At 39.8% G+C, this 27,988-nt stretch overlaps 1 protein-coding gene across 1 annotated transcript; it reads left to right on the top strand.

Moving 5' to 3' along the window:
- Window positions 1-32: 32 nt before the first annotated feature.
- NLE1 (Notchless protein 1) lies at window positions 33-26,033 on the top strand. Its single transcript, XM_051213833.1, has 6 exons — window positions 33-4,473; window positions 9,186-9,488; window positions 10,712-11,055; window positions 18,159-18,205; window positions 19,087-19,292; window positions 20,477-26,033. The coding sequence occupies exons 2-6, from the start codon at window positions 9,343-9,345 to the stop codon at window positions 20,835-20,837; spliced, it is 1,104 nt and encodes a 367-aa protein (XP_051069846.1). The 5' UTR covers window positions 33-4,473; window positions 9,186-9,342; the 3' UTR covers window positions 20,838-26,033.
- Window positions 26,034-27,988: the final 1,955 nt, after the last annotated feature.

Here is a 27,988-nt window from a genome sequence, read left to right as displayed (position 1 = left end):
AACTAGTGATAGGGAGTGAAGTAGTTGAGTGTGTCGACCGCTTCACTTATCTTGGAAGTCTCATCATCCCTTGTGGTTTAGTGTGTGACGAAACCTCAGCACGGATACAGAAGGCTCGACTAGCTTTTGCCAACTTGCGTTATTTATGGAGTAGGCGAGATATCCGTCTATCAACCAAAGGACGTGTTTACTGCGCAGCAGTTCGTTCCGTCCTACTTTATGGCAGTGAAACATGGCCGGTAAGAGTAGAGGATATCCGTAGGCTACTAGTATTTGATCATAGGTGTCTTCGAAACATTGCTCGTATATCATGGGACCATCGAGTAAGTAACACAGTTGTTAGGAAACGGGTACTAGGTAAGGATGGCAAATCAATTGATGAAGTAGTGAAACTTCATCAGTTAAGATGGCTGGGACACGTGTTACGTATTCCCAACTACCGACTGCCTCGACGTGCTATGTTCAGTGGTATAGGAGTAGGTTGGAAGAAAGCTAGGGGCGGCCAGACCACAACATGGCACAAGTCCATGAAGACACTGACAAGTGAACTGAGTCATGTTGGTAGGTGTAGACTACCTGGTTGGGGACCGCGAGATGATAGCAACCGATGGTTAGGGACCTTGAATGGCATGGCTCAAAATCGTTTGCAGTGGCGCAGGTGTATCCACTCTTTGTATTCTCCCAAATTCTAATCTTCTGAATTCTTCATGTCCCTTTTTTCCTCTTTCCAAACTTATTTCACTGGATTATACTCTTTAAATAACATCTCCAAACCCTAATCTTCCCGATTACTGCTTATACTCTTATTACCTCTACCACTACGGGATTTGAATCGACAACTGCATCTCTGTGCTAATGTGGTGTGGCAACTCGAACTGATGTATGTGCGTACGAAGTTCTACGTTGTTACTGACTGACTGACTGACTGACTGACGGTATGTTTCACTGCCATCCTTTTTATTTTGGTTTTACATAATTACCCAGATCATAAACTAGGTATCTTCAGTTAGAACGGATTCGTGGCGATGCCTACACTCATCCCCCGTTTCAATTTGTTTTGATGCGTACAATGATGCTAAACCGTATGATTTAGTTTAAAGCATTTCACTTGAGCGTTCAACTATTTGAAGAGTGCAGCAACGTCAGAGGATGCATCCCCATACTAACCAGTCCCTGAGCATTTTTACACACTATTTGGTACTTCGACATCTTATGATCCGTGTGTTACACTGGTTTTTAATCAAAATTTTACTATTAATTGCACCTTTGTGTTCACTAACCTTGCTTCGCATTATTAATTTTGCAACGTAACACTTCTGCAAGCACTTATTGGCTCGTGGCTTTACGAGGAGTTTTTCAAAAGCAAGATCTTTTCCACCTTTAAGGACTAAAAGGTTATTGGTATGAGTTGTAAATAGTAAGAACGATTAAACTCATTGGCCAAGTATGTGTTTGTAAAATCTAATCTCAGCCACTCTGTTTAAAGTAATAATGATATCACCCAACTGCTTAAAAAACAGTAAGCTGAGCAAGGTTCTAATCTATGTATACAGATAAATGTCTGTCACTCACTACCATATCACTGCTTCATAAGTTTTAGAGATATGTAAAGCATTAAGTCGGGTTCCTAAGTAGCAGGAAATGATCTGAACTCTAGGTATTGTATGTTGTACTTCAGTGGTATCTAGTATAATTTCATCTGGTTTTACCTACCTGAAACTTCAATGTTGAGTGAAGTATCATAAAGTTTGTTTTCCGAGTGTCGTAATGTATTGATGTTTTATTATTGGTAAACATTGCACATAAAAGCATTGCAAATGAAAATTTTTCAGTGTTTTCAATAACCGTTTCTTTCTATAAATCTACATTAGCTATACTAGCATTCAGTTACCACTTACTGGAGTGGAAAATGCTCTCAACCACTTAATGCCTATCGATTCTACTGTTAACACCGTCGAAACTAGTGACCATTTAAACGAATCTTCGTTTATACAACTAACAGATAGTGATGGCAACGAGGTTGGGACACCGATATGGATTCCTTTAGACGTCGACAGAGGCAAACTCACAGATTTACTAAGTAGTCTTCTTCAAAGAGTGAGCAAACTATTCTTACTATCTTACTATTTATTAACCACTGCTGTGAATCCGGTGTTCATCTTGTTGTGCTGATGCGGTATGGCAACCTGGACCGATGCACATATGTGCCTGGTCCTACGTTGTAGCTGACTGACTGACTGACTTACAAAAGCTTGTTTACACAGACAGACGCTTCAGCACAATCTGGAAGATTCATGTCTGTTTGTCAAGATTGAAAGAGTAAACGACATCAATAAAGGGATTTAATTACCTACCAGTTGATTTATATATTGTTGGGAGTATTTCATATCTAAGTCACAACAATTAGTTTGTTAGGTAAAGTGATTATATTGTTGCTGATGACATGAGCAATCAAACTGACTGGTTTTAGATTTCACACAGTATTGGATTCGACTGAAATTCGACCAGTCTTGATTGGCACATGTGCATGTTTTGCGAATGGCCTAGATATAAGTATTATGATACAAGTTAGTGTAGGATATGTGGAATTTGGCTAGCAGTGGAATATAAGACGTGTGTTTCGTCCTATTCGGTACACCCAAATAGCGATTGTCATAATGATTATACCGCGGTAATCCGCAGAGGATGCATATGTCAACCAATACAGATCGAATTTGAGTAAAATCATCAACAGGATAATCCAATTCATTTAAAATTCATACCCATTGCACTAGTGACTGACTATCTGAACTTAGTAGCTAATTGGATAACGCGATGTTTAAAGCGAACGGTACTAGATTCGAGTCCCGGAGTAAACATCGACTATGGGATACAGGTAAATACAGCCTATGAGTCCCAAATAATACAAAACACACCTGAATTCTATTGCTAGCCACATTTTATTTGTTTTATACTTTTTCACTAACCATGGATTTGTGCCTCTTTTATTCCACTCTGACTATGGTCAATATTACAACCTAGGTCTACTGCCTATCTAAATTTGTAGCACTTGTTGCAGGCATCACAGTTAGTACGATTCTTCAGAAGGTCTTGCTCAGAAGTCAATAGTGAATTTCGAAATTGCTCTGTTAGCGTTTCTACAACATACTATATTTTCAAGAATAACAAAATGATATAATAGAGAAACTCGTTATCCGGTTTGAGTTCTGTGGAATTCTGAGAGACTTAATACTGTGTGACTATTGGTTTGTTACATAGGCTCCCGAGCTTCTGCAGGTACAGCTAAATTCGAGTCCCTGATCGAGGGAATAAAGTTAAATTGTCCAAACCAATTCCAAAAATACTTAAAATAGGATGACGACAGTTATATGTTGTCTACCTTGGCCCGGTGTGTCTCACAGGTCACTGTCTCCTGTCTAGTAAACTGTACGGAGCGAAGTGGCTTTGTTGCGTGCATTAAATTTATAAAATAGAAGTGGGACAGATTCATTCACTACTTATCTTCCTTTGACTCCTAAATTTCGAAAGTATCTTATAGATTTTTTTATTCAACGGATTTTTCTTGTTGAATCGTATCTCCGATGCCTAATTTATCCTGTTACAACTAGTATTGTTACTATCCCTATTGATTTGAAATTCGCCCTGGCCATTTCGTCTCGCTATGCTGTGGCAATTTGAAACGATGTGTACATGTACCAGATTCTACGTTGCATATGACCAGCTGTCTAAGTAGAAGTGGATAAAATTTAAATAAAAACTAAAGTTTGAATGCAGAATGTTAGATGACTATCATCATAAATAGAGAGCAATAGTCTAATGTCCCTTAATGTGATAGCGAGAAAAGCATTTTAAAATAGACCATTAGCATTTTCGATTATCTTTTCAGTAGTTTTGCGTCGTATAATAGGATATTTAAGCCTTATAGTTGCCTACAAGATTTCAAGGAAGGTTAATCAGTTGATAGTGTTTGAAATAAACATTGAACCGCATTAAATATAAGCTATAAATATAGTTTATAGCGGTCTCGTTACAAATGATCACTTTCACTTTTGAAATGGAAAGGTCCCTACATTCTCAAAAACTATTTCTTGAGATAAAAGTAACTGTTAAATTTCACGTTTTGTTGCTTAATAACATTTCATCAGTATACTTGTATATCTAACTATGCCCAAGTCTTGTTACTTAGAAGAGAATTCTTTCTAATTCAAAGGAAGATGTACATTCTTTGACGTATGACTTTTTTGTGGGCGATGTTCAAATTTTGGATGATTTAAAAACAGCTTTAATTCAAGCACGGGCCAAAGGCACTGACCCTTCTTTACCGAAATTTGGATCAAATGGTCTTGAAGCTATAGTCAAAGTCACGTATCAGGCTAATGCTGTTTTTCGAGTTCGCCCAGTTACTCGTTGTTCAAGTAGTATACCAGGTCATAAGGGTGCACTTCTGGTTGCACAATTCTCACCAGACGGAAGGTAATTGCAAATTTCATCAATCATATTGACGTTTTTAACGATCATTTTCTTGCTTGTCCTAAGATAAACTTTTCTGTCTATAATCTCTGTAATTAACTTTGCGCTCGATGTCTTAACTTGTGATATATAAGTGAAATATCCCTTTTATTTGTCTAACTGTTAAGAAGTAAGATAGAAAACGATACATCTGAAATATTGGAGTAGTAACTCCCAGAGCCAATATACGGATTATTATTATGTATATTATTATTGTACAACTGTTGAGCAACCAGATTACTGTGTCTCTGTATTTAGTTTATCCCAAAGTTTCAGTTAACCCATTAACTTATGTCACTATTCCCAGTTTGTTGCCCCGAAGTGCCATGGTGCGGCCGAGGGTGGTGAGATTCCGCTCTCTCAAAATAATTTCATATGGCCAGTAGCATGGAGGTCCTACTCATCGCCTTATTATGGCGGTGTTGTTTACGAAATTGAGAGGATGAAAAGCGAATGTTCGGCGCTTAAACCGATTTAGTGGGTACGAAGGATCCACGTAAAGGAGTTGGGGAACCTTGGTTCCAAACCAGTGGTGCACAAGGGCCCTAGGATCCTGAAGGAACAAATGACGTATAAACCTATTGTTGGTCACTGGTTACCATGGGATTACATCTCCACTACCTTTTGAATTAGACCTCTAGGTCAAAGCCTTGGGGATTGATCGATTGGATCCCCATTAACAGTCGGCTATGTGCTGTTAGATTAGAAATTTCCATCGAAGTGAGAAGAAATCGGTGTGAGAAACAATGTATTTTTGCCATCTGCGCCTATGTCCCGACAGATTGCAGTCTGGATGCGATCAAGGATGAATTCTACCACCAGCTAACAGTTCTTCTACAGGAAGTGCGTTCGACAGATATTGTGGTACTAGCCGGAGACTTGAATGCTTAGGTCGGGCGTCTAGGCGCAGAAGGGAACCGTTTAGGTGGCCGATGGTGACTTGTTGGTCGCAGGACAAATAACGGGGACCGTCTCCTGCAACTGTGCGCAGACCACAACCTGCTTCTGGCTAGCACTAACCACTGGCACAGTCATCGTCTATGTGCTACCTGGCGTCCTACCTCCACATCTCAAGCCTGGACTCAGATTGATCACATCGCGACCAGCTACCGCTGGCGTGGTTGTGTACAAGACTGTCTCTACTTTTAGAGCACAAATCTGGAATCTGACCATCCTCTTGTTTGCGCTAATCTTACCTTACATTTCAACGGCCAACAGATTCGTCATAAAGGGATCGATGTCAGTAAACTGGTTGCAGCTTCTGTTGCAACTAAGTATCAAACCGAGCTAGGTTAAAGGTTCACTACCAACCCACTGAAAAGTATAGATGAGCATTAGTTGCAATTGCATAACGCCATGAAAATGGAGAGTAAAGTCGCTTACGGCTTTGCGAAACGTCCTGCTTATAAGCACTGCGTTTCTTCAGGCTTCTTACAACTCATCGAGACCCATCGGTCCACTCCGGGTGACCACAAACGAAGACTGTTGCACGATGAAACTGAAAAGCTTGTGTAAAGGACCAAGATGCCTGGTGATCTGAGTGTGCCGATGATTTGGAAGTAGCAGCCGCATCTGGTAACTACCGGGAGCTCTTCCAGCTCATCCGAATCACTATCAACAAGAAGTCTGGTGTGAGTGAAACAATCTGTGAAGCCGACGAGATGCCAATCACTAACATCTACCAACGTTTTGGACAATGGGAAGAGTTTTTTGAGGAACGGTGTAACCGGTCTGCTGCTCCATTAATATCTATCAGACTGTCCTGCAGTCCATGGCGCGTGACGACATCCAAATAATTCCAACTTCTGAAGCACCACAAATCACCGGGCCCAGATGACTTACCTCAGGCCCCTTTTAAAAATGGTGGCGAATTTCTGGTTATGGAACTGAATGAGTTATTTACAGAGGTCTGGCAATTATAGTGTTCCAACATCATGGAATGAGTCGATAATTGTTCCTATCTTTAAAAAGGGTTCACTTCGTTTCCGCAACAAGTATCGGGGGATGTCTACTTCCTATTGCATCCAAACTACTGGCTTCCGTCGTACTTCGTAGATTGTTCAAAACCCGAGGAAGATGGGCTGGCAAGGAGCAGGCTGGTTTTCGTCCTGGTCGAGGATGTAATAATCATATCTTCACCCTCCGCCAAATGTTAGAACACCGTCATACTTATCACATGTCAACGATCGCAGTGTTTCTTGACATTAGGGCCGTCTTCAACTCGTTGAACAATATTGTTCTTTGAGAATTTCTATTGAAGAAGGGTGTACCTGAAAAGTTTATTCACATCTAAAAGACCCTATATACAAACACCTCAGGTAGAGTGAGGGCATACAACCACCTTTCTCCATTGTTCCATTCAATGGGTGGGGTTAGACAGGGTTGTCCAATCTCATCATACCTCTTCAACTTTGCACTCGATGACATTCTAGAAACAGCTCTGATGGATGTAAGTAATGGCGGTATGGATCTGTTGCCTGAAGAGAGACTTTTCGACCTGGAGTATGCGGATGATATTGTCTTACTGTGCGATAATACCCAGGTCGTGCGATCCGCACTTAATCAGTTGACAAAGTGTCCGTTGTAGGATTTAATTTGTTCTACAGATATTCTACTGGAACTGTAAACGCGATACTGACGACCCAGAGTCTATGTGAAAGCTGTAGTCAGAACAAGGACAACTCCGCTTTAAACTTTATCTGTTTCTAAACGTAAAAACAACTCGATTAATACAATAATTAAAGGAATTATGATCATCTAGTGAAATACACAAACATACCGACCAGTACTGAGTGTCTTGTCGGAATGAATAAAAATTATAAGTCACACTAATGTAATAGAATAATAATAATATCCTTCAATTGGTAGGTCACATGCAACAGGGGTAGTCTACAGACACATCAGATCAGTTGTAACCCAGGTTAGTAATCCAGAGGTTTGACATCGTGTGTTCGGGCACAGCCATGATAATTCGGTTGGTTTCACTATCTTCAAACATCAACATTGGTCTCTTGGTCTACTATGAATGTCGTCCCAGAGAATTTCACATTGTGAATTATTTTCCGACACTGAGACCGGTTTGAAAAAGCGAAGTGGTCAGTGTATGACATGGTGTCGTGGTATGAAAGGAAGCTGCAAAGGGCTGGCTTGTGTTGGTCCTTCACGACTCCCTGGTCGGTGTCATAGAGGTGGTCCAACACAGCGACTAGAAACGTTATCAAATATATCTCAGAATAGAAGCCAGTGGTTATCCTGCTGTAACTTTCTTCATAAAAGTGAACGTAAATTCTTTAACTGAAGGAATTCTTTCTGGCTGTATCTTTGCTAACTAAACTGTCTCTTTATTATTATTATTATTATTATTATTATTATTATTGCACTCTCACACACTAATTTTCGTTCGTCGTTTTTCATTTTTATTATACACACTTTACATTCTCTACCTCTTCAGAACTTCATTGTTATTGTGTGGTGCATACATATTTGGTGCCCCCTTGTGCCACTGTTTATGTGCTCAAATAAATAAATCAAGATTATTGACATTGGTCTTCCTTTTGTACACCATCTTTTGTTCCCTAAACAAAGCTTATTTATTTTATTTATCTATTTTAACACATAGATATTGGTACAAGGAGGCACTAAGTGCATATGCGCCACACAGATCTCATTTTATATGTGTGAGGACTGTGATAATGCTCGGGTGCCCAAACCGAAGCGGGTGGTTTTCTTAGGGGGCCACACCCGGAGTCTTCGACCTGATCCACAAGGCAGTGGAGCATCGTGAGGAGATGCAGTCCCATGGAAGCCGGTGACTAACGATTGGTTCATACGCCATTTGTCCCCTCAGGATACTGGAGCTCATGTGTACCATTGGTTTGGAATCAGAGTTTTCCAACTCCCCTAGATGGACTTTCTGTATACATCAACCCGGTTAAAGCGTCGGACATTCGCTTTTCGTTATCTCAATTTCGTAAACAACACCCCCGTCACGAGAAGGCAGTGAGTAGAACTTCCCTGGCAGAAGCTATATACGCGTCGTCATGTGAGAGCATTTCGAGAAGGAGAGCGAACTCTCCCCACTCTCAGCTGTACCAGGATAGAGAGAGATTTTATTAAAAGGTAGTTTTCGAAACTACAAATTAATTTGGAGAAAATTTTGAACTACAAACACTAAGTCTAGTATTTCGCTCTCACTCATGTACTGACTATCATCAATGTGGAAGTAGCTTAATAGCTGAAGCACTTTATCTTATTTTAAGTTCCATATCAATTCCATATAAAACTGGTGGGAAAACCAGGTATTATAAATAACTCTTATTCGAAGGCGAGACTGAGAATCGAGTACATCAGTATGTAATTTTTTAATAAGTTACACTTACTAGTTATTGCGGAATAGTAGAGTTATTGCGTTAGTTTCTTTGTTAGAAAGCCATTACATGTGTCCTTGGCTGTGTGTTTAACCGTTCTTACTTTTACCATTATATTTGAGACAAAGCATCCGTATTGAGACCTGTTTCCACCCTTCATTTAGGTCTTATATTTAATAACTATGTAAGACAATCCTTAGGGACTGTTATTCTTGCTAATTGGATTATTTTTTCGTGTATGTCCTAATTGATAATTCGCAACACTGTTAAAAGTATACAAATGTACGCTTCATTTTAATCTCATTTTAGAAGTTTAGCTAGTGGCTCTGGAGATCAAACTGTTCGTTTCTGGGATCTCAACACTGAGTTACCTCTTAGTACAGGATCTGAAGTACACAAAGCTCCTGTTCTCTGTTTGGCTTGGTCTCCAGATGCAGTACGGTTGGCATCTGGCTGTCAAGGTGGTATGATTTGTTTGTGGCAACAGAAAGAAGCCGGAAATGATTGGGGTCTATGCTCAACCCATCCTTTAATTAAGCCTCAATTAGCAGCCACTCCGGCTTGTTCTAAAGGTCGGTGGATACGATCTTTATCGTGGAGACCATTACATCTGTAAGTCACTACCTGTTACGTGTTATTTAAATCTTTTTTTACACTGATTAAACACATGGTAATTTATGATCACAGGTCAAGTACACCGCTCAGCACCTCAATTCATATTACTTTGTGATTGTGGAAATGTTTTTTAGGGTAGAAGACTGGTAATGGTTGCTACTGTTATGTCGGCGGGGTTAAGATATCACTTAGAACCGGCGAAAAGAACGTAAGTCAGCAACACAACAAACGCGGATAAATACTACGTGCTGTAAGAGTCTTCTGTATTGTTTGATCAATGCGTGGTCTGTCCAATTCGATCTGAAATTTCCGAGAGATAATGGTAATATCTGATACCATATCTATCTGTAATCTAAATGAATACCCATTAGTATTAAGTTTAATGAATTCTCTCTCTCCTGGGGTTTTCTGATAGGACGCTAATAGGCTCAACGAATTTGTGCAGGATTTGGAAGCAGGCTTTCTGATACTTCTGAATCGACGTGGTGGTCGATTTGGTTTCCACCTTTGACAGAATCTATCATTGTAAACAATGGATTTACATTTCCTTCAGCGATGTTGTTTGGACGTATACGTTCGTGCAAAATGTCATGCACCACAATGCCAGCAAGGAGTCGAAGGACTAGTTTTCGTCCCTTGAACCGAGATTGGGTAAGATGGGCTAGGTATAACAGGCTCGTATTTGGCAGGTTTGGATAGTTTTTGGAGTACATGTACTTCGGTGCAATCAGAACCACTAAATTGAACCACTGTAGTGTGTTGCTGAATATTAATTAGACGTTGATATTCACCTTAGATTTCACAAAGAGTAATTTTCGTATCTGCCAATATCTGGATAAGTTTTAACTGCTGCTTCAATAATAGTTCCACTTTTACAGGATCCATTTTTTCACCAGCTTCGTCGCCATAACTATGTTTGAGGGATTGAGATATCACCTATGACCGGAGAATGGAAAGAAAGCCAGCAACACAACAGCCAGTATTTAATCATAGATTTTCTTAGAGCATTGTTGCCGTATGATTATGGTGAAATGCTTAGAGATGATATGTAGTTGGTGAAATTAGAGCAAACGCAATCGTGTTTTTAGTTTCAACCGAATAGTTCAATCCTCAATTTTTTGAACTACATAGCCGAAGGTATATATTAATATTTATAAATAATAATCTCTTCATAGAGCCATCCTGCCAGTTTATTTCACATTAATATTTTTTTCGTCTAGAGATGCAGAATGCAGACAACTTGCAGTTGCTTATCAAGATTGTTCAATAGTTATTTGGGATACGTATACTGGTCAGCCAATTCATACAATTACTGGTCATGATAAACCAGTTGTGTCTGTACGTTGGGGTGGAACAGATTTAATTTATTCTGCTAGTCAAGACCGTACAATTCGTGTATGGAGATCTAAAGATGGTGTGTTATGTCGTACACTAAATTTGCATGGACATTGGGTAAATTGTTTGGCATTGAGTACTGATTATGTACTACGTACTGGTGCATTTGATCCTGCCTGTGCTCAGTTAGTCAAAACAGTTCCTGTATTATCAAAAGATCCAGAGGCGAGTAAGTATGTTATGACTTCCAACAATCTACGGAGTATTTTTCACTGTTATGTAAATTGAGATTTGTAATTTTTAGTGTAATTTAAATGATACTTTCTGAGAATTATACATTGGAAAACACCTAAAGATAAAATACTACATGTGAACCAAGGCGACTACGAATTTTCCCCATCACTTTAGAAGCAATGTTATATGCATCTAATCAACCATGTTACTGAAAACCAAGGAACAGTGGTACGTTAATGGAGTCAGCAAAGAAAGAGAACAGCAAAACTCGCGAACAAAAACGTGTGGAGAAATAAGTACTTAGGTGTAAAAATACTTTTGTAGTTAGAAACTAGTGTTATAAGTCTAATCATTGACCCGCTAGTTTAGTCTTGTGTAAAGTAACTTTAATAAGTTGCTGGTTACTAACCCAAGGTTCTGACTTATACTTCTGGTACTTAGATGCTTAACACTGTCTGTTAGTCACTTCCTAGTCCTAAACAGAAGACAAAAGGTGGAAGTATACAGGTGAAATCTAATTAGAAAAGTAGTTTAGATACATAAAACAAGGACATTTTTATGTTTATGCTTGACGTTCATATCCTAGTAGCTTTTGGAAACATGCTAGACTTGGTAACAAAATCGTCGATTATCCAGTCAGGATATGACACAGTTACTATTTTCCAGAACTCTAATTGTATGAAGTATTTTCAGTCTTTTCCAAGCTTTTAAAAACTTTTCTGAAGAATTCTCGAGGCTCCGTAGCACTGGCTTTATAGGTTGTACAAACGTATGATATACTCTATTAGGAATGAGAAACTGAACATTTTATGTGAATTGGTCAGAAGTAGAGTAAATTTATTCGTTCCTTATCCATCTCTATATTGTTGAGAACTTTGAAAATTTGAAGACGATGTACTTCTACATACGATTATGTCTTATTCGATTCGCATTTCGTCCATCCCAACTGTTGTTGCTACCCTGACGTGGTGGTCGGGCTTGTCTATCGTGATGAAGTAACCGAGCTATACTGGCTGGAACAACCGTTCCTCAAGGTCCTACCATGTCAGACAGGTCGACTGAAGAGCGGTAAGACTCAAAGCAGCAACTCAAGGTCCGAAGGCGAAGTCGTACTGCTGACTGTACAGAGGTGTGACATCAGTAAGGTGTTTCCTTCAGACAACCAGCATGACAGCGATGCTGCCTTCCCACAAGGAGGGGTGTGGTTAGAAAAAGTCGACCCTAAAAATACACGCCTCTCCTTATCCCACTGATATCCGTCTCCGGCGGTAAGGTCTCAACAAGTACGGAGATAACACAAAAATTACTCACAGAAAAGTCGTGTGTGACTGACCTCAAGCAGTTGTCCCTTTGGCACTGCGGTCACGCTCTCAGGTCACTAAGACCACCTCTAATCCAATTTCCTTTTCAGGTACCTGCAGAAGAACCCTTCCACTGTGTGGGCAACCGGGAAGTGATAACCGTCCTCATACCTCTGACAGCACTCAAGACCACTGTATTCATGATCAACCTCCCTCTTCAACTCCTATTATTCCTCCTACATCGACTTTCAACTCTGAACTTCTTTCGCCTTCCTCCTCAAGTGTCACCATGTCCAACGATTCTAGTGCGTAAAACACTGTCCCAGGTCTACTGAAACTTCGCTCCAAACTACACATTGGAGCCTTCAACGTACGCACCCTATGTCGAATCGGTCAGCAGGCCTCATTGGCTAAAACACTAGAATCTCGTACCATTGATGTATGCTTTGTCTCCGAAACACGCATACAGGATCATAGTGCGGTCATCCACTTGACCTCACCTCGGCAGAACAGAGAGCCGACGAGATACACCCTCCGTGTATCTGGTGACCCGATGGCCAGTTCTTGTGAACTGGCAGATGTAAGCATAGCACTAAGCATGAGGGCGGAACAAGCACTGTTAGAGTGGATCCTCGTTAACAGTCGTTTATGTGCTTTTCGGCTAAACGGCTCCTTAAGAACTCGGAAGGATAGGGACACACGTCGTTGCCTTTTCGTCGTTTCTGCCTACGCTCCCACTGACTGCAGCACGGATGAAGTGAAAGATGAATTTTACAGAAAGCTAAACTTTCAGACATAGTACTGGTAGGGGGTGACGTTAATGCCCAGATAGGTAGTTTAAACCAAACAGAAAAGCATTTAGGTGGGTATATTAGTATTCTGGCACAGCGAACAGATAATGGTGATCGTCTGCTGCAACTGTGCTCAGACAATCGTTTGTTTTTAGCAAGCATAAATCTTCAGCATAAGGAAAGACATCGTCTAACATGGCGACCCGCTACACCAAACCAATGATGGACTCAAATAGACCATATTGCCATCAGTCATCGTTGGAGAGGGTCGATTGAAGATTGTCACTCATTCTAGAGTACCTGCTTGGACTCCTACCATGCCCTAATACGGGCATGGTGCCTCACTAGACGCAAAAAGCCACACTAAAAAGACCCATTAGAACTGAATTAAGTAACGAGAAAACCAAAAGTAGGTTCCAGGAACAACTGAGGTCACACTTAGGTAGTTCTGAAAACGAGGCTGACCCAGATGTCGCTTGGAAAGACATACAAGCAGCTGTGGAAGCAGCAGTAACATCTATCAGTGATTTAAACCGCAGGGTTACAAAAAACCAATGGATTTCCTCAAGGTCTATTGCACTGATGGATTCTCCTAAACTCATCCCATCAGGTTCTGAACACGATGAAGAGCGTAAACAAATCAGTTCTAGGTTAAGCAAAAGTCTAAGGAACGACCGTGAGCAGTGGTGGGCAACGAAAGCGAAAGAGATGGAAAAGGCGGTGGCTATAGGGAACGCTAGACAGCTCTACAGACTAATAAAGGAAACTGGAATTAATAAGTCAAGTGTAAGTCAGACTATTTCGGAAAAAGACGACACCCTCATCTGCTCTCAGTCCAGACGTTTAGAACGATGGGCGGAACATTTCAGAGAACAGTTCAGCTGGCCTTCAGCTACTCTACAACTGCCGTCCATTCCCAGGCAGTGTGAATGGAACATTGAAGTAGGTCCCCCAACTCTAGCAGAAGTTCAAAAGGCTATAGTTAATCTGAAAAGAAAAAGAGAGCAGCTGGTCCAGATGGATTGGCTCCAGAGGTCTTTAAGGATGGTGGTCCAATTTTAGTGATTAGGTTGACTAATATTTTAGCTAAAATCTGGGACATGGATGTGATCTCATCTGACTGGTCACAATCACTTATCGTCCTAATATATAAGAGAGGGTCAAAATCATCCTGTGAAAACCATAGAGGGATTAGTTTAACTAATATAGTATCTGAAATACTAGCCTCGATAATTATCGGACGCCTAACTAAGACTCATGAACTGCACACACGAGAGAATCAAGCTGGCTTCAGACCTGGTTGTGGCTGCATCGACCACATATTCACCATTCGTCAGGTTTTAGAACATAGGCATACTTATCGGCATCCGACAATGGTGGTCTTTCTCGACTTAAAAGCAGCATTTGACTCTGTAGACCGCGAGATTCTGTGGCAGTGTCTCATTGAAAGGCGTACCCCAGAAGTACATAAACCTTGTAAAGGCTCTTTACTCGAACACTACTAGTCGAGTCAGAGCTTATGGCGAACTGTCTTCTGCTTTTGCAACCTCAAGTGGTGTCCGTCAAGACTGTCCACTTTCTCCATTTTTGTTTAACTTCATCATAGACCTATTGATGGAAATAACATTCTCGTCTACTGAATTCTCGGGTATTGGTCTCCTTCCAGGAGGTCCACTCATCGACTTAGAATACGCAGATGATATAGTCCTGTTTGGTGAAGACGCTGACAAAATGCGGAGTCTTTTGGTAGCACTAAGCAACAATGCCAGAATGTTTGGAATACGCTTCTCTCCCTCTAAATGCAAGTTGTTGCTTCAGGACTGGTCTATGTCAACACCTGAACTAAGGATAGGGAATTAAATAGTCGAACGCGTTGACAACCTCACTTATCTTGGAAGTCTGATCAGCCCTAATGAGTTGGTGTCTGATGGAATCTCTACACGGATTCGAAAAGCTCGTTTGGCTTTTGCCAACTCATGTCACCTATGGCGAAGGCGAGGTATCCGTCTATCAATAAAAGGACGAGTATACTACGCGGCAGTCCGTTCTGTTTTAATTTATGGCAGCGAAACATGGCCATTAAGAGTAGAAGACACTCGTAAGCTACTAGTATTTGACCACAGATGCCTTAGAAATATTGCTGGCGTCTGTTGGGATCACCAGGTAAGTAATAGTGAGGTTAGACGCAGGGTAATAGGAAATGATGGTAAATCAGTTGATGAGGTTATGAATCTTCATCGACTGAGATGGTTGGGCCACGTGTTACGTATGCCTGAATACCGATTACCACGACGTGCAATACTATCCGGTATTGGAGATGGTTGGAAGAAAGTTAGGGGCGGCCAAACCAAAACGTGGCATCAGTGCTTGAAGACATTAACTTCTAGTCTGAGCCATGTTGATAGATGCAGACTACTTGGTTGAGGTCCGCGTGACTATCGTAACCAATGGTTGGAGACACTTGGTGACATGGCTCAGAATTTATCACAATGGCGTAGGTGTATACACTGTCTGTCTTCCCTTAAACTAAGAGATTAAAATCACTTCATATCTTTCTTTCTACAAACTAATTATTTCTTCCTGTACTATATCCGTATATGCAATCTTTCTTTTATATATAACCACCTCTGAATTAACTACTTTTATGAATCCGGTGTCCATCCTGTTGTGTTAATGAGGCATGGCAACCTGGACCGATGCACATATGTGCCTGGTCATACGTTGTAGCTGACTAACTAACTGTATTTCGTCCATTTAGCATGGTGCACACGGGCTCCAGTACCCTGAGGGGACAAATGGCGTATGAACCAATCGTTAGTCACCGGCCACCATGGGACTGCATTTCCTCACGATGCTCCACTGCCTTGTGGGTCAGACCTTCAGGTCAAAGGCTCGGAGTATGGCCCCCTAAGAAAACCACCCGCTTCGGTTTGGGCACCCGAGCAGTATCACAGCCCACACACAAATAAAATGAAAATGACGATATTTATTGAAAATTCTATTCACGCTTCGATTAACAGTTAAACAATTCACATTATTATTATTATTATTATTATTATTATTATTATTATTATTATTCGGAACGTCACTTATTCACTCTCTTTTATTCCCACTTTGTGTATCCTTACTTTTTGACTTATACAGCAGCTCGCTTATGGTGGAAACTCGGTTCTATCTAAACGTTCTCGAGTCACTGTCTGGTTGAAAATTCTATGCTACCACCAAATACGAATACTGAAGCAGTTTTTCTGAAACCACGTGCACCATTCAAACTGGCTGCCTTCAACGCGCGCACACTTATGCAGGTTGGACAACAGATAGGGCTGGCTATGTCTTTGGAAAGTCTTCATATCGATGTCTGCTGTCTATCCGAGACCCGTATTCAAGACTCTGGTGAAGTACTACAAATCCGCTCTCCATCTGTCGCTTCGAAAAGCTTGTTTTACGTGCGTTTATCCGGGGACCCTGTGGTATCTTCTTGTCTTGCTGGCGTTGGTGTTGCACTAAGCGCTAGAGCTGAGGCAGAACTAATCGACTGGATCCCTATTAACAGTCGGCTATGTGCTGTTAGATTGGAAATTTCCATCGAAGTGAGAAGAAATAGGTGTGAGAAACAATGTATTTTCGCCATCTGATATTTAGTGGCAACACCATGTTAGTAATGCAGAGGTTCGGCATCGTGTGTTCGGGAGCAGAGACGATAATCCAGTTGGTGTCACCATCTTGAAACATCGACTTTGGTGGCTTGGACATGTTCTCCGAATGTCGTCTCAGAAAATTCCACGTCGTGCATTATTTGCCGACTCTGGGACTGGTTAGAGAAAGCGGAGAGTTGGTCAGTGTATGACATGGTGTCGTGGTATAAAAAAAGCTGCAAAGGGCTGGCTTGTGTTGGTCCTTCACGACTCCCTGGCTGGGTTCCGAGAGATGGTGCTACACAGTGGCTAGAGACGTTATCAGATATGGCTCAGAATAGAAGCCAGTGGCGATCCTACTGTAACCTTTTTTTACTTCATAAAAAAGTGGTTTTATCTTCTTTAACTGAGAGATTTCTTCTGGTTTTACCTTTCCGTCTCCCCCATTATTATTATTATTATTATTATTTTTATTATCATTATTACACTACCTTACACTAATCTGGTCGTTATTGTTCTTTTTTTCCTTTACGCTCCTTACGTTCTTTTTGTCTCTTCCAGTTCTCATTGTTTTGTGTGGCGCATATATCTTTGGTGCCTCCTTGTACCCATATTTATGTGTTCAAATAAATAAATAAAAACTAAGCTTTCGGAAGTCTTAATCAACCACTCCAGTCATTGTTTGACACTTCTCAAAAGTCGATTTTGTTGTATTTTACCTACGACACCAGCAATAAATCCAATAACTCTGTTATTATTTTTGTTGCATGATCGGCAGGCTATTCAAGTCCACATGTCATCAAACCTCTGATTGAAGTACTAGAAGGCCAGCTAGATAGTCAAAAATACTTATATTATTTCGGATATATAAGTATAATACAAGACCACAACTTATCACAGTTTATCTACCGAGATTGGTATATAACTAAGTTGTTTTTTGATATTATCCCGAATATCATGTTTAAAGTTGTAAGTTCTGGACGATAAAACATGTAGAAGCAATGGGTCAGTCGAAATTGAACTTACTGTTAGAACTATTTTAGAAGTAGTACAGAAGAACTGTTAATATCCTATACAACCGTACAAACTAATTCATCAAGAGTAGCTACCAGAGTTTTATATTTCCATCTCTTTGCCTTTTGCTAACGGGTCATTATCCTCAATGAATCGAAATCCTCTGATTAACACCTAATAACCTAAAGTTATTCACAGTCTCATTCTAATATCACTAATCAATACTTATACATGTTCCTAAGTGTAATCAATTAGCTTCTGTGTTTGATAAGTATTCGCATTGTTATATGACATATGTTTTGCTTATTTGGATTATAACAATCAGAATTTCCACTTGTTTATTTTGATCTTTTCCAGAGTTGAAGTTGGCTGAAACAGCAAAATCACTGTATGAAAAAGTTAAGGTAAATTCCTTTGAAAAGAGAAATATTTTGTGTACTCTAAGCAATATTTTGGATACGCGAAGTAATTGTTGATATTTGTGTTTTTATGCACATAATTTTCCATTTCCCGTATTTACTGTAAGGAGCTTTGAAAATTCCATTTACATTTCGCCACTCTTGATTTGTTTATTTTTCTGTAGGTTGATAAATTTACTACAGATGTTTACAAGCCTAGCTAAATGGTTTATATATGTAGAACAGCTACTTGAATTTCTTTCAGGTTGAGAATTGAAGTAATGCTATAATCGTTATCTCGATTCATGTAAGGCATTGTGGTTTTCTTAGTTATGGTTTGTAAAACAATAAAAAACAAATAGATAAAAAGGTATTAGAGCTCAAAATGAGTTGTCATTGTATCACAAATGTATTTTTAATCTTTCGCCTTTAAATTGTAACTATCATTGTCACAACTCTTTATCTTGACCTGCTTTCTGTATTCTTAATTCCCGATTCATTTGTTCATTTGAAATTGGTCTCAAAAGTATGATATATTAGGCAATCGAAACTGCCACGTTAAACCATCGGCTACAGTCACAATTTACATGTTTATAGTTATTAAAAGTAATGTTCAAACGATGAAAATAGACAGGTGCGGACTTTCGACGCGTAACATACGGTAAGAAGTACTTTAATTCTATCTATCAAATCAGCTCAGGAAAAATAGGTTCACTAATTTCGTTTCCCCACCAGAGTATTCATTTAGTAAGGTTTCCTATTGTTTATTTTAATATTTATCTATACTGCTACATACTGAGTGACTTGATGTGAGATTATACATTGTTATCCCTATCTGTGGGGAAGGTAGATTTTTGCTAATATATTAATCTCTCTGCTTAATTTAGGGTTCTAATCCGGAGAGATTGGTTGCAGGATCCGATGACAATACACTTTCTTTATGGCAACCCGAAATTGATAAAAAACCACTTGCTCCCCGTATGACTGGTCATCAAGGAGTTGTGAACGATGTGAAGTTCTCTCCAAATGGTCGTCTTCTTGCTAGTGCCAGTTTTGATCATTCTGTCAAAATTTGGGATGGTTTTACAGGACAGTGAGTATTTTTTTGATACAACCATTGTTAAATAAAATCTTGAAATGTGTATAATTGGGAAATGGTAACTACAATCCAAGTGTCTCATTTATTTGAATGTAGGTAAGGAATACTCAACTTTTTTTAGTTAGAATGGGGCTTAAACTCATAAATACCTGGTCAGACCTCCAATGCTACAACAAATGTACTACAGTTAGAATTTTCATCTAGAAACGACTACTGATCTTGTTGTGCTTATGTGGTGTGGTAATTTGAACCTTTAGACAAACATTCTTTGTTCTAAGCTAGTTTTGACTGGCTTACACTGCTTATAAGTAGGAAATCCACAGACTTATTCAGTTTATAACATTGTAATATCGAGTGAAGAATGGTTTGTTTAAGTTTGCATAATTTGATTCATCAAGATTCGTCGATCAGTATCCTGGAATGGCCCTGGTATGGCCGAGAGCGGGGTGGGTTCACCCTCCTTCTCGAAATACTCTCACACGGCCGCGCGTATACAGCCTCTGCCAGGGAAGTCCTACTCACTGCCTTCTCGTGGCGGGGGTGTTGTTTACGAAAATGAGAGGACGAAAAGCGAATGTCCGGCGCTTTAACCGGATTCCAAATCAATGGTGCACATGGGCACCAGTATCCTGCGGGAACAAATGGCGTATGAACCAATTTTCGGTCACCGGCTACCATGGGACTGCATCTCCTTACGATGCTCCACTGCCTTATGGGTTAGACCTTTAGGTCAAAGGCTCGTGGAGTGGCCCCCTAAGATAACCACCTGCTTCGGTCTGGGCACCCGGGCAGTATCGCAGCCCACACGCAATTAATGAACTGAAATTGTGTGGCGCATATATATTTGGCGCACTCCTGTACCAATATATATGTGTTCAGATAAATAAATAATCCTGGAAATCATGAAACTGAATAGTTTATGGTGTTATTTGATACCGTTGAAAACAAAATCCACTGGTGGTCCTACTCTGTTGTGTTTTTAATAAATACTCGGATGATCAAAATACATCCAGATTGTATTTTTACCTATATTGTACCATTCAATATTGAATCATATGTTTCTTTCTACCGTATTTTCTCCTGTCAAGTTAGTTTTTATCATAGACTGAGCATATGATCTTATTTAATCTATTATTACCTTCAATATATGATTATCGTATTATCATACCATATTTTAGATTTTTAGCTACTATGTTTGGTCATGTTCAAGATGTGTATCTAGTCTCTTGGTCAAGTGACAGTCGTCTAGTTGTATCTTGTTCTAAAGATTCGACAGTGAAAGTATGGTCTATTAATGAAGTTCGTCGCTGGAATCAAGAATCTGTCACAGTATCTAAAGAAGAAAAGAAAAAACAAATATTTGCTAGTGATATAACCGGTAAAAAACGACCCAGTTCATCGTCGTCATCAGTACATCAACGTAAACGTCATTTGTTACATGATTTACCTGGGCATTCAGATGCAGTTTATGCATTAGACTGGAGCCCTGATGGACAATATGTTGTTTCAGGCGGTAAAGACCGAATATTGAAATTGTGAGTTTTAATTATCAATACGTTTTTGCAATAAGATAGTTTTCGTCACTAACAACAGTAAGCAGATATGTTTTTTTATTTACATACAAAAATATTAAAAGTGGTTGTATATCCCTTATGTAAATTGATATCTATCTTTATCTCCTAATGGTTGGAAGTTTTAATTTCAGCTTTATCACGTAGTTCATCAGTTAAGTTAACTAGTCTATGTCTCATGTTATCTCATTCTTAGTGAATAAGAATGTACTTACTTTCGCCTGTTACTCCTCGTGAAGGAGCACTGGCCACCAACCAGCATTCTCCATTCAACCCTGTCCTGGGCAATCCTTTCCAGCTCTTTCCAGTTGTAATTCATCCTTTTCATATCTGCTTCTATTTCCCGACGTAATGTGTTCTTTGGTCTTCCTCTTTTCCGCTTCCCTTCAGGATTCCAAGTTAGGGCTTGTCTCGTGATGCAGTTTGGTGATTTGCGTAATGTATGTCATATTCATTTCCATCGTCTTTTCCTAATTTCTTCTTCAGCTGGAAGGCTGTTGCTGATGGTATCCGGTCAATGGATGTTGAGTATCTTGCGTAGACAACTATTCATAAATACTTGTACCTTTTTGGTGATGGTTGTTGTAGTTCTCCAAGTTTCAGCTCCATACAGTAGTACTGTCTTGACGTTCGTATTGAAGATTTTCACTTTGATATTGGTTGAAAGTTTTTTAGAGTTCCATATGTTCTTCAATTGTAGGAATGCTGTCCTTTCTTTGCCAATCCTCGCCTTTACGTCTGCATCCGATCTTCCTTGTTCATCGATTGTGCTTCCCAGGCATGTGAAGGATTCTACATCTTCCAGAGTTTCGCCATCAAGAGTGATTGGGTCGGTGTTCTCCGTGTTGTATTTGAGGACCTTGGTTTTCCCCTTGTGTATGTTGAGGCCTACTGATGCAAAGGCTGGTGCTACACCAGTTGTCTTTATCTGCATTTGTTCGCGTGTATGCGATAGGGGGGCTAGGTCATCTGCGAAGTGCGAATCGTCTAATTGATTCTGAATTGTCCATTGTATTCCGTGTTTTCCCTCAGAAGTCGAGGTCTTCATATTCCAGCCGCCCACCAGAAGAAAGAGGAAGGGGAAGAGTAGACAACCTCGTCTGACTCCGGTCCTCACTTGGAATGTGTCTGTCAGCTGTCCTCCATTCACGACCTTGCACTGTAGTCCGTCGTATGAGTTCCGGATAATGTTGACAATCTCCTCAGGAACTCCATATTGCCGAAGAAGTTTCCATAATATTGTCCTGTCCACATTGTCAAACGCCTCATAGTCAATGAAGTTGATGCACAGTGACGAGTTCCACTCAACTGACTGTTCGACAATGGTCCGTAGTGTCGCAATTTGGTCTGTGCACGACCGACCCTTACGGAATCCAGCCTGTTGACCTCGAAGTCGGGCGTCTACTGAGTCTTTCATCCGGTTCAGCAACACTCTGTTAAAGACTTTCCCTGGCACTGAAAGTAGTGTAATGCCTCTGTAGTTTTCACATTTGCTCAGATCTCCTTTCTTTGGAATCTTGATGAGGTGTCCTTTCCAGATCGTCGGCACGTGATCCTCCTCCCAAATCTTCTTAAATCGAAGGTCAAACATGTTTGTAGTTACTTCGATGTCTGACTTCAGTGCTTCAGCTGATATATTGTCAGGTCCTGCTGGTTCCACGCTCTTGATTTGTCTGATGGTCATTCTGATTTCTTCCGTCGTTGGTGGATTGACATCTATATGAAGATCTGTGTGTGCTGCGTCGATGTCCGGTGGATTCACTGAAGCCGGCCTATTCAGGAGTTCCTCGAAGTATTCTACCCATCTGTTCCGCTGTTGTTGAATTTCAGTGGTTGGCTTGCCTTCTTTGTCCTTGACCGGTCTCTCTGGTTTACTATATTTCCCTGCTAGTTTCTTCATTGTATCATATAGTTGTTTCATATTTCCTTCTCTTGCAGCTTTTTCCGCCGTCGTTGCTAGTTCTTCCACGTATTTCTTCTTGTTGTCTCTAATGCTCTTCTTCACTTTCTTGTTTGCTTCTATGTACTCAGCTTGTTCTTGGACTTTCTCTGCTCGTGTTCGGCTGTTGTTAATTGCTGTCTTCTTGTTCTTCCTTTCTTTGATCCTATCCAGTGTTTCTGTAGAGATCCATTCCGTATGACGATGCTTCTTGAGGCCCAGAACCTCTTGACATTTTGAAGTTAATGCTTCTTTGATACCATTACAGTTGTCCTCCATAGTAGTTTCTTCTTCCTTCAGTAGATCCTGTAAGGTTTAGAACCTGTTGTTGAGAGCTAACTTAAATTCGTTGAATTTGTTAGTATCTCGAAGGAAGGCTGTATTAAACCTTTGTAGTGCTGTTTGTTCAGTTCTTCTTTAGCTTCAGTTTCAAATTGGCCACGACTAGGTGGTGATTTGAAGCTATATCAGCTCCTCTCCTGGTTCTCACATCTCCCATTGTCCTTCGAAACTTTTTATTGATGCAAATATGATCTATCTGGTTCTCTGTAGTGTGGTCCGGTGAGATCCATGTAGCTTTGTGTATACGTTTGTGTGGAAATATTGTGCCTCCTATGACCAATTTGTTGAATGCACACAGATTTGCAAATCTCTCCCCATTTTCGTTTCTCTCTACCAGTCCATTTCGTCCCATGATATCTTCATATCCGGTGTTGTCTATTTCGACTTTGGCGTTTAGATCTCCCATCAGAGTGTTGAGGTCCTTTCTTGGGCACTTCTCTATGATTAATTGCAGCCGCCCATAGAATTGATCTTTGGTGTTGTTGTTGCTATCATTGGTGGATGCATAACATTAGATAAAATTAATTGTGATTCCCTCCTTCTTTGTTTTGAATGATGCTTTGATGATTCTGGATCCGTGAGATTCCCATCCTACAAGTGCATTTCGTGCTACATTGGACAGCATTAGAGCAACTCCCTACATATGTGGAGCATCTTCTTTTTTCGTGGCCGGAGTGTAGCAGCATCTTTCCCGTATTTAGCCTTTGTTGTCCAGCTTGGGTCCAATGGGTTTCGCTGATTCCCAGTACTGCCAAGTTGTATCTCCTCATTTCCGTTGCCATTTGACTGGTCCTCCCGGTCTCCCATATTGTCCGGACGTTTCATGTACATATAGAATTGTTGATCTGGTTGTTAGAAGGGGCATCGGCCTCGTGGCTTCCGAAGGAACTCGGCTTATACCATGAGACGTCATAGTTCTTCTATATGAAGACTTTCTAACTCCCAGGGCAGAGATTAAACGGTTTGAATTAATTTTTCTGGTTACCGTTTTCTTTGCGAGTCATTTTTCTACGGGATGGGGTCGCTAAACCCATACCCAACCCTCCTGCTTTACCCGGGCCTGGGACCAGCAGTAACCCTAGAAGAGCTACAGGTGGAGTTAGGAATGCTGTCCTTGCCTTAATATATGCATCTGATCCTCCTTGTTAATAGATTATGCTGTCCAGCTACATGGAAGTTTCCACTTCTTTCAGAGCTTCTCCACCAAGTGTGATTGGGTTGGTGCTCACTTTGTTGTATCCAAGGATCTTACTTTTTCCGTTGTGTATGTTGGAGCCTACTGATGCAGAGGCTGTAATAAGAGTGTGTGAGATAACAACTCTTCACAGTTTTATGCTATGTGTTGTTTACTGATATTTGTACAGCTTGGTGAAATCTAAGTTACTGAGATGGGGGAAGAAATTATGTTGAATCATCTGTTCATATTGCTGAGTGTAGTTTATTTATTTATTATCGTGTTAAACCATCCACAAAATCGTACTAATCTGGTAAAAAACTATATACTTTACAAGCATATTTTATCTACTAAGGTTGTGATAATCGTTTTCATTCGATTCTAAATAAATGCACCCAAAGAGTCACTTTGGCTGTGAATTTTTACATTTCATTAGATTTTTTAAAATATTTCGTTCAATCTCATAGAAATAGTAGTCAGTGGTATTTTTCATAAACGCAGTTTTATGTAAATGTTAATACCTCCCGTTTCAGAATGATTATTATCAATAGCCGTCGTTTGTATAAAACTGAAGGATCTCATTACTGAGATCAGTTAGTGGTTATGCTTTTCAAAAAGTTCCATTTAATTGCGGTAAATATCTATAATTTTGTAGTCTACATCACTAACCGAAGACCGGAAAGCACTGAACAGCTTTCCGTCTTAGTATGAAACTCCTCAGCATTACATATCCACTATCACACTAAAGGTCAAATCCATGGCCTACCGGTGTAACAACAAGCGCTTAACTCTGAGGCCAGTGTTCTTAGATTCAATGACTCACATCTCATAGATGCGCACTGCTGAGAAGTCTCATGATAAGATGAAACAGTTGTTGAATGATTTGTGGCTTTTCAATAGTTTCTTTTTAACTATTGTTGGTCTGTGATGTGAACTATCAAATCAAATTAGTCTCCCTAAATATCATACAGTTGGTTGCCTTAATTAACGGGGAATATTTTAGATTTTCGTTTTTGTTTCCCCCTACCTTCAATAATTCACTTTTTTTCTTTCTGTTTCAGATGGCGAGCGTGAAAACGTATCAGAACATTATTTTATATGCCTTACAACTATCATCGAAAATTTAATTTTTGCCACCATGCTGATGGTAATTTTCTAAAATAATTTTTCCCTATTTGTAGATATAAACATGTATATGGAAAGAATTAATAATTAAAATATATTACAGTGGATAACAGTTATGTGTTTCTTTCTCTTCATTAATATTTTTCAAAAACAAATTTATATATTATCTCCATCAGAGAATTGTTTCTGTACACTTAATTTTCAATAATTCAGTGATAAATTACATGATCAGAAGGGGTTTTGTGGAGATTTTGTAAATTTTAATAGTTGAAATCATGGGTCAATTGAAGCAAGACCACCATGGAAAACCTGGAAGCACTGGACGGCCGTTTCGCCCTAGTCTGGGACTCCTCGGCAGTGTACATCCACGATCCCACCCCCCCGCAAGATTGGAAACCAGGACCTATCAGTTTCGCGCGCAAGCGCTTAACCACTAGGCCACTGAGCCGTTATCCAACGGTTTTAATGTCTAATTTTAACCAATCTACGAAATCGCGCCATACTAGGACTAGACGGCCGTCCAGTGCTTCCAGGTTTTCCATAGTGGTCTAGCTTCAATTGACTCATGATCTCAACTATAAATTACATGCTCAGCTTATTTGACCATGATTTAGGTGTGGCCCCTAAATGCCCTAGAAAGGCCGAGAGTGGGCAGAGTCAGCTTTTTCTCTCGAAATGCCTTCATATGGCCACGTACATACAACCACTGCCAGGGAAGTCATACTCACTGTATTTTCGCCGCGAGAGTATCGTCTACAAAATTGAGAGGACGATCAGCGAATGTCCGGCGCTTTAACAGGGTTGATGGACACGGAGGGTTTGCTTAGGGGAGTTAGAAATTCTTGATTCCAAACCAATGTGGCACATGGGCTCCAGTATCCTGAAGGATCAAATGACGTATGAACCAAGTATTGGTCACGGGCTATCATGGGACTGCATCTCCTGACGTTGCTCCACTGCCCTGCAGATTAGACCTTTAGGTCGAAGGCTCCGGGTGTGGCCCCCTAAGAAAACCACCTGTTTATGTTTGGGCACTCAGTTAGTATGGCAGCCTTCACATAAATCGAATGATTTATGTGGCGCACATCTATTTGGTGCCTCGTTGTACCAATGTTTATATGTTTAAATAAACAAATGATTTAGATGTGAGTGTATGTTTGTGCGTATGTGAGGCTAATTACATTATTTACCATACAAGAACATTACTATCTAAAAGTTTTATTGAGCTACGAGAACTTGATAGACTTTAATGGGAAAATAATCCATTTTTAATTAAAATGAATAAAAATCAACATTGAGTTAAATGTATACCAAAGTTTAACAGTTATTTTTGTTTAAGTTGTTTTAATCTTAAAAGAATGTCTCAGAGATCCAATGGTATATTTATGATTTTATGTTCAATGAAATGAGTTATAATCAATGTAAAACTTGGCATAATTGTTTGTTAATCCAAATTACCATACCACATTAACACAAATAGATGAAACTAACAAGAAGAATAGTGAAAATGATCGTGATAATGTATTAGGAATCACAATAAGATAGAATAAATATTAAAATATGGTTTGAAAAGATGAAATAAAAAGCATGTGCAAAAGAATGTTTTACCTTAATATCTAAATTAAGATAACAAGTGAGTACTTTTGTTAAAAATATGCTTTAGTTAATGCCATATATAATGGACATCATGAAACAAATGTTAAATGCTACTCGTTTCAGTGCTGAATTCACGAGACTTGAGTGAATTAACTAGTTAACTATCTAGCTGTATAATTACTTCTCTTTCAACAACTTAAAAATAAGATGGCTTTGTACGGATCTTCATAAATCTACCTCCAAAGGCTCTGAAGGAGCGGAATAGATTCCACTCAATCAGCACCTGATAGAACTTTCTAGAAGGTCAACGTGGCATGCTACGACTGGACGATAGTATAACTCGCCCCCTTGCGGATCGGCTGAATCTTAATGATGTTATAACCAACGCTAATAACTATAAATACCCATGTTTTTCTGTACATTTTTGGTTCTTACTCAATGATCACTTCCCCTGCTTCTTCCATCTTCTGATTTGCGACTGTGGGGTTCTACACTTTCAAGTGCCGTTAGTTATATATCGTATTTGGCCGTAATCAAGTAGAGCACGTAACACTTTTTTAGTTCATTCACTGGCCAGTTAAATTAAGACCTGAATATCGGGCATGTTTTTTGTCTACTGGTTTCATTTGGTATCGCAGAATCAGTTGCTAAGCTCTTATATTGTCGAAGAACCACGCGAAGGAATTTCACATTTTTTTATACTCAATACGAAAGAAGACACCAATCCGCAATCTTATATGTTAATATCCTTCTCTTCTCAAAGTTACTGCGAAGATAATGATTATGTTAACCATTTTGAAAGTTTCACCTCGAAAGCATTATCTCACGTATCAGTTCACATTAGTTTTTTTCTTATTGAACTTGCTGGGGAGATCCATAAAACTCGAAAAAAGCTAGAAAAGGCTATGAAAACACTGAGAAGCATTTTATTCAACCTGTATTC

The sequence above is a fragment of the Schistosoma haematobium genome, chromosome 3 (assembly GCF_000699445.3).
Source record: "Schistosoma haematobium chromosome 3, whole genome shotgun sequence".
Classification (NCBI taxonomy): domain Eukaryota; kingdom Metazoa; phylum Platyhelminthes; class Trematoda; order Strigeidida; family Schistosomatidae; genus Schistosoma; species Schistosoma haematobium.
Note: the sequence above shows the minus strand (reverse complement) of the source record. Positions and strands in the feature narration are given on the sequence as shown.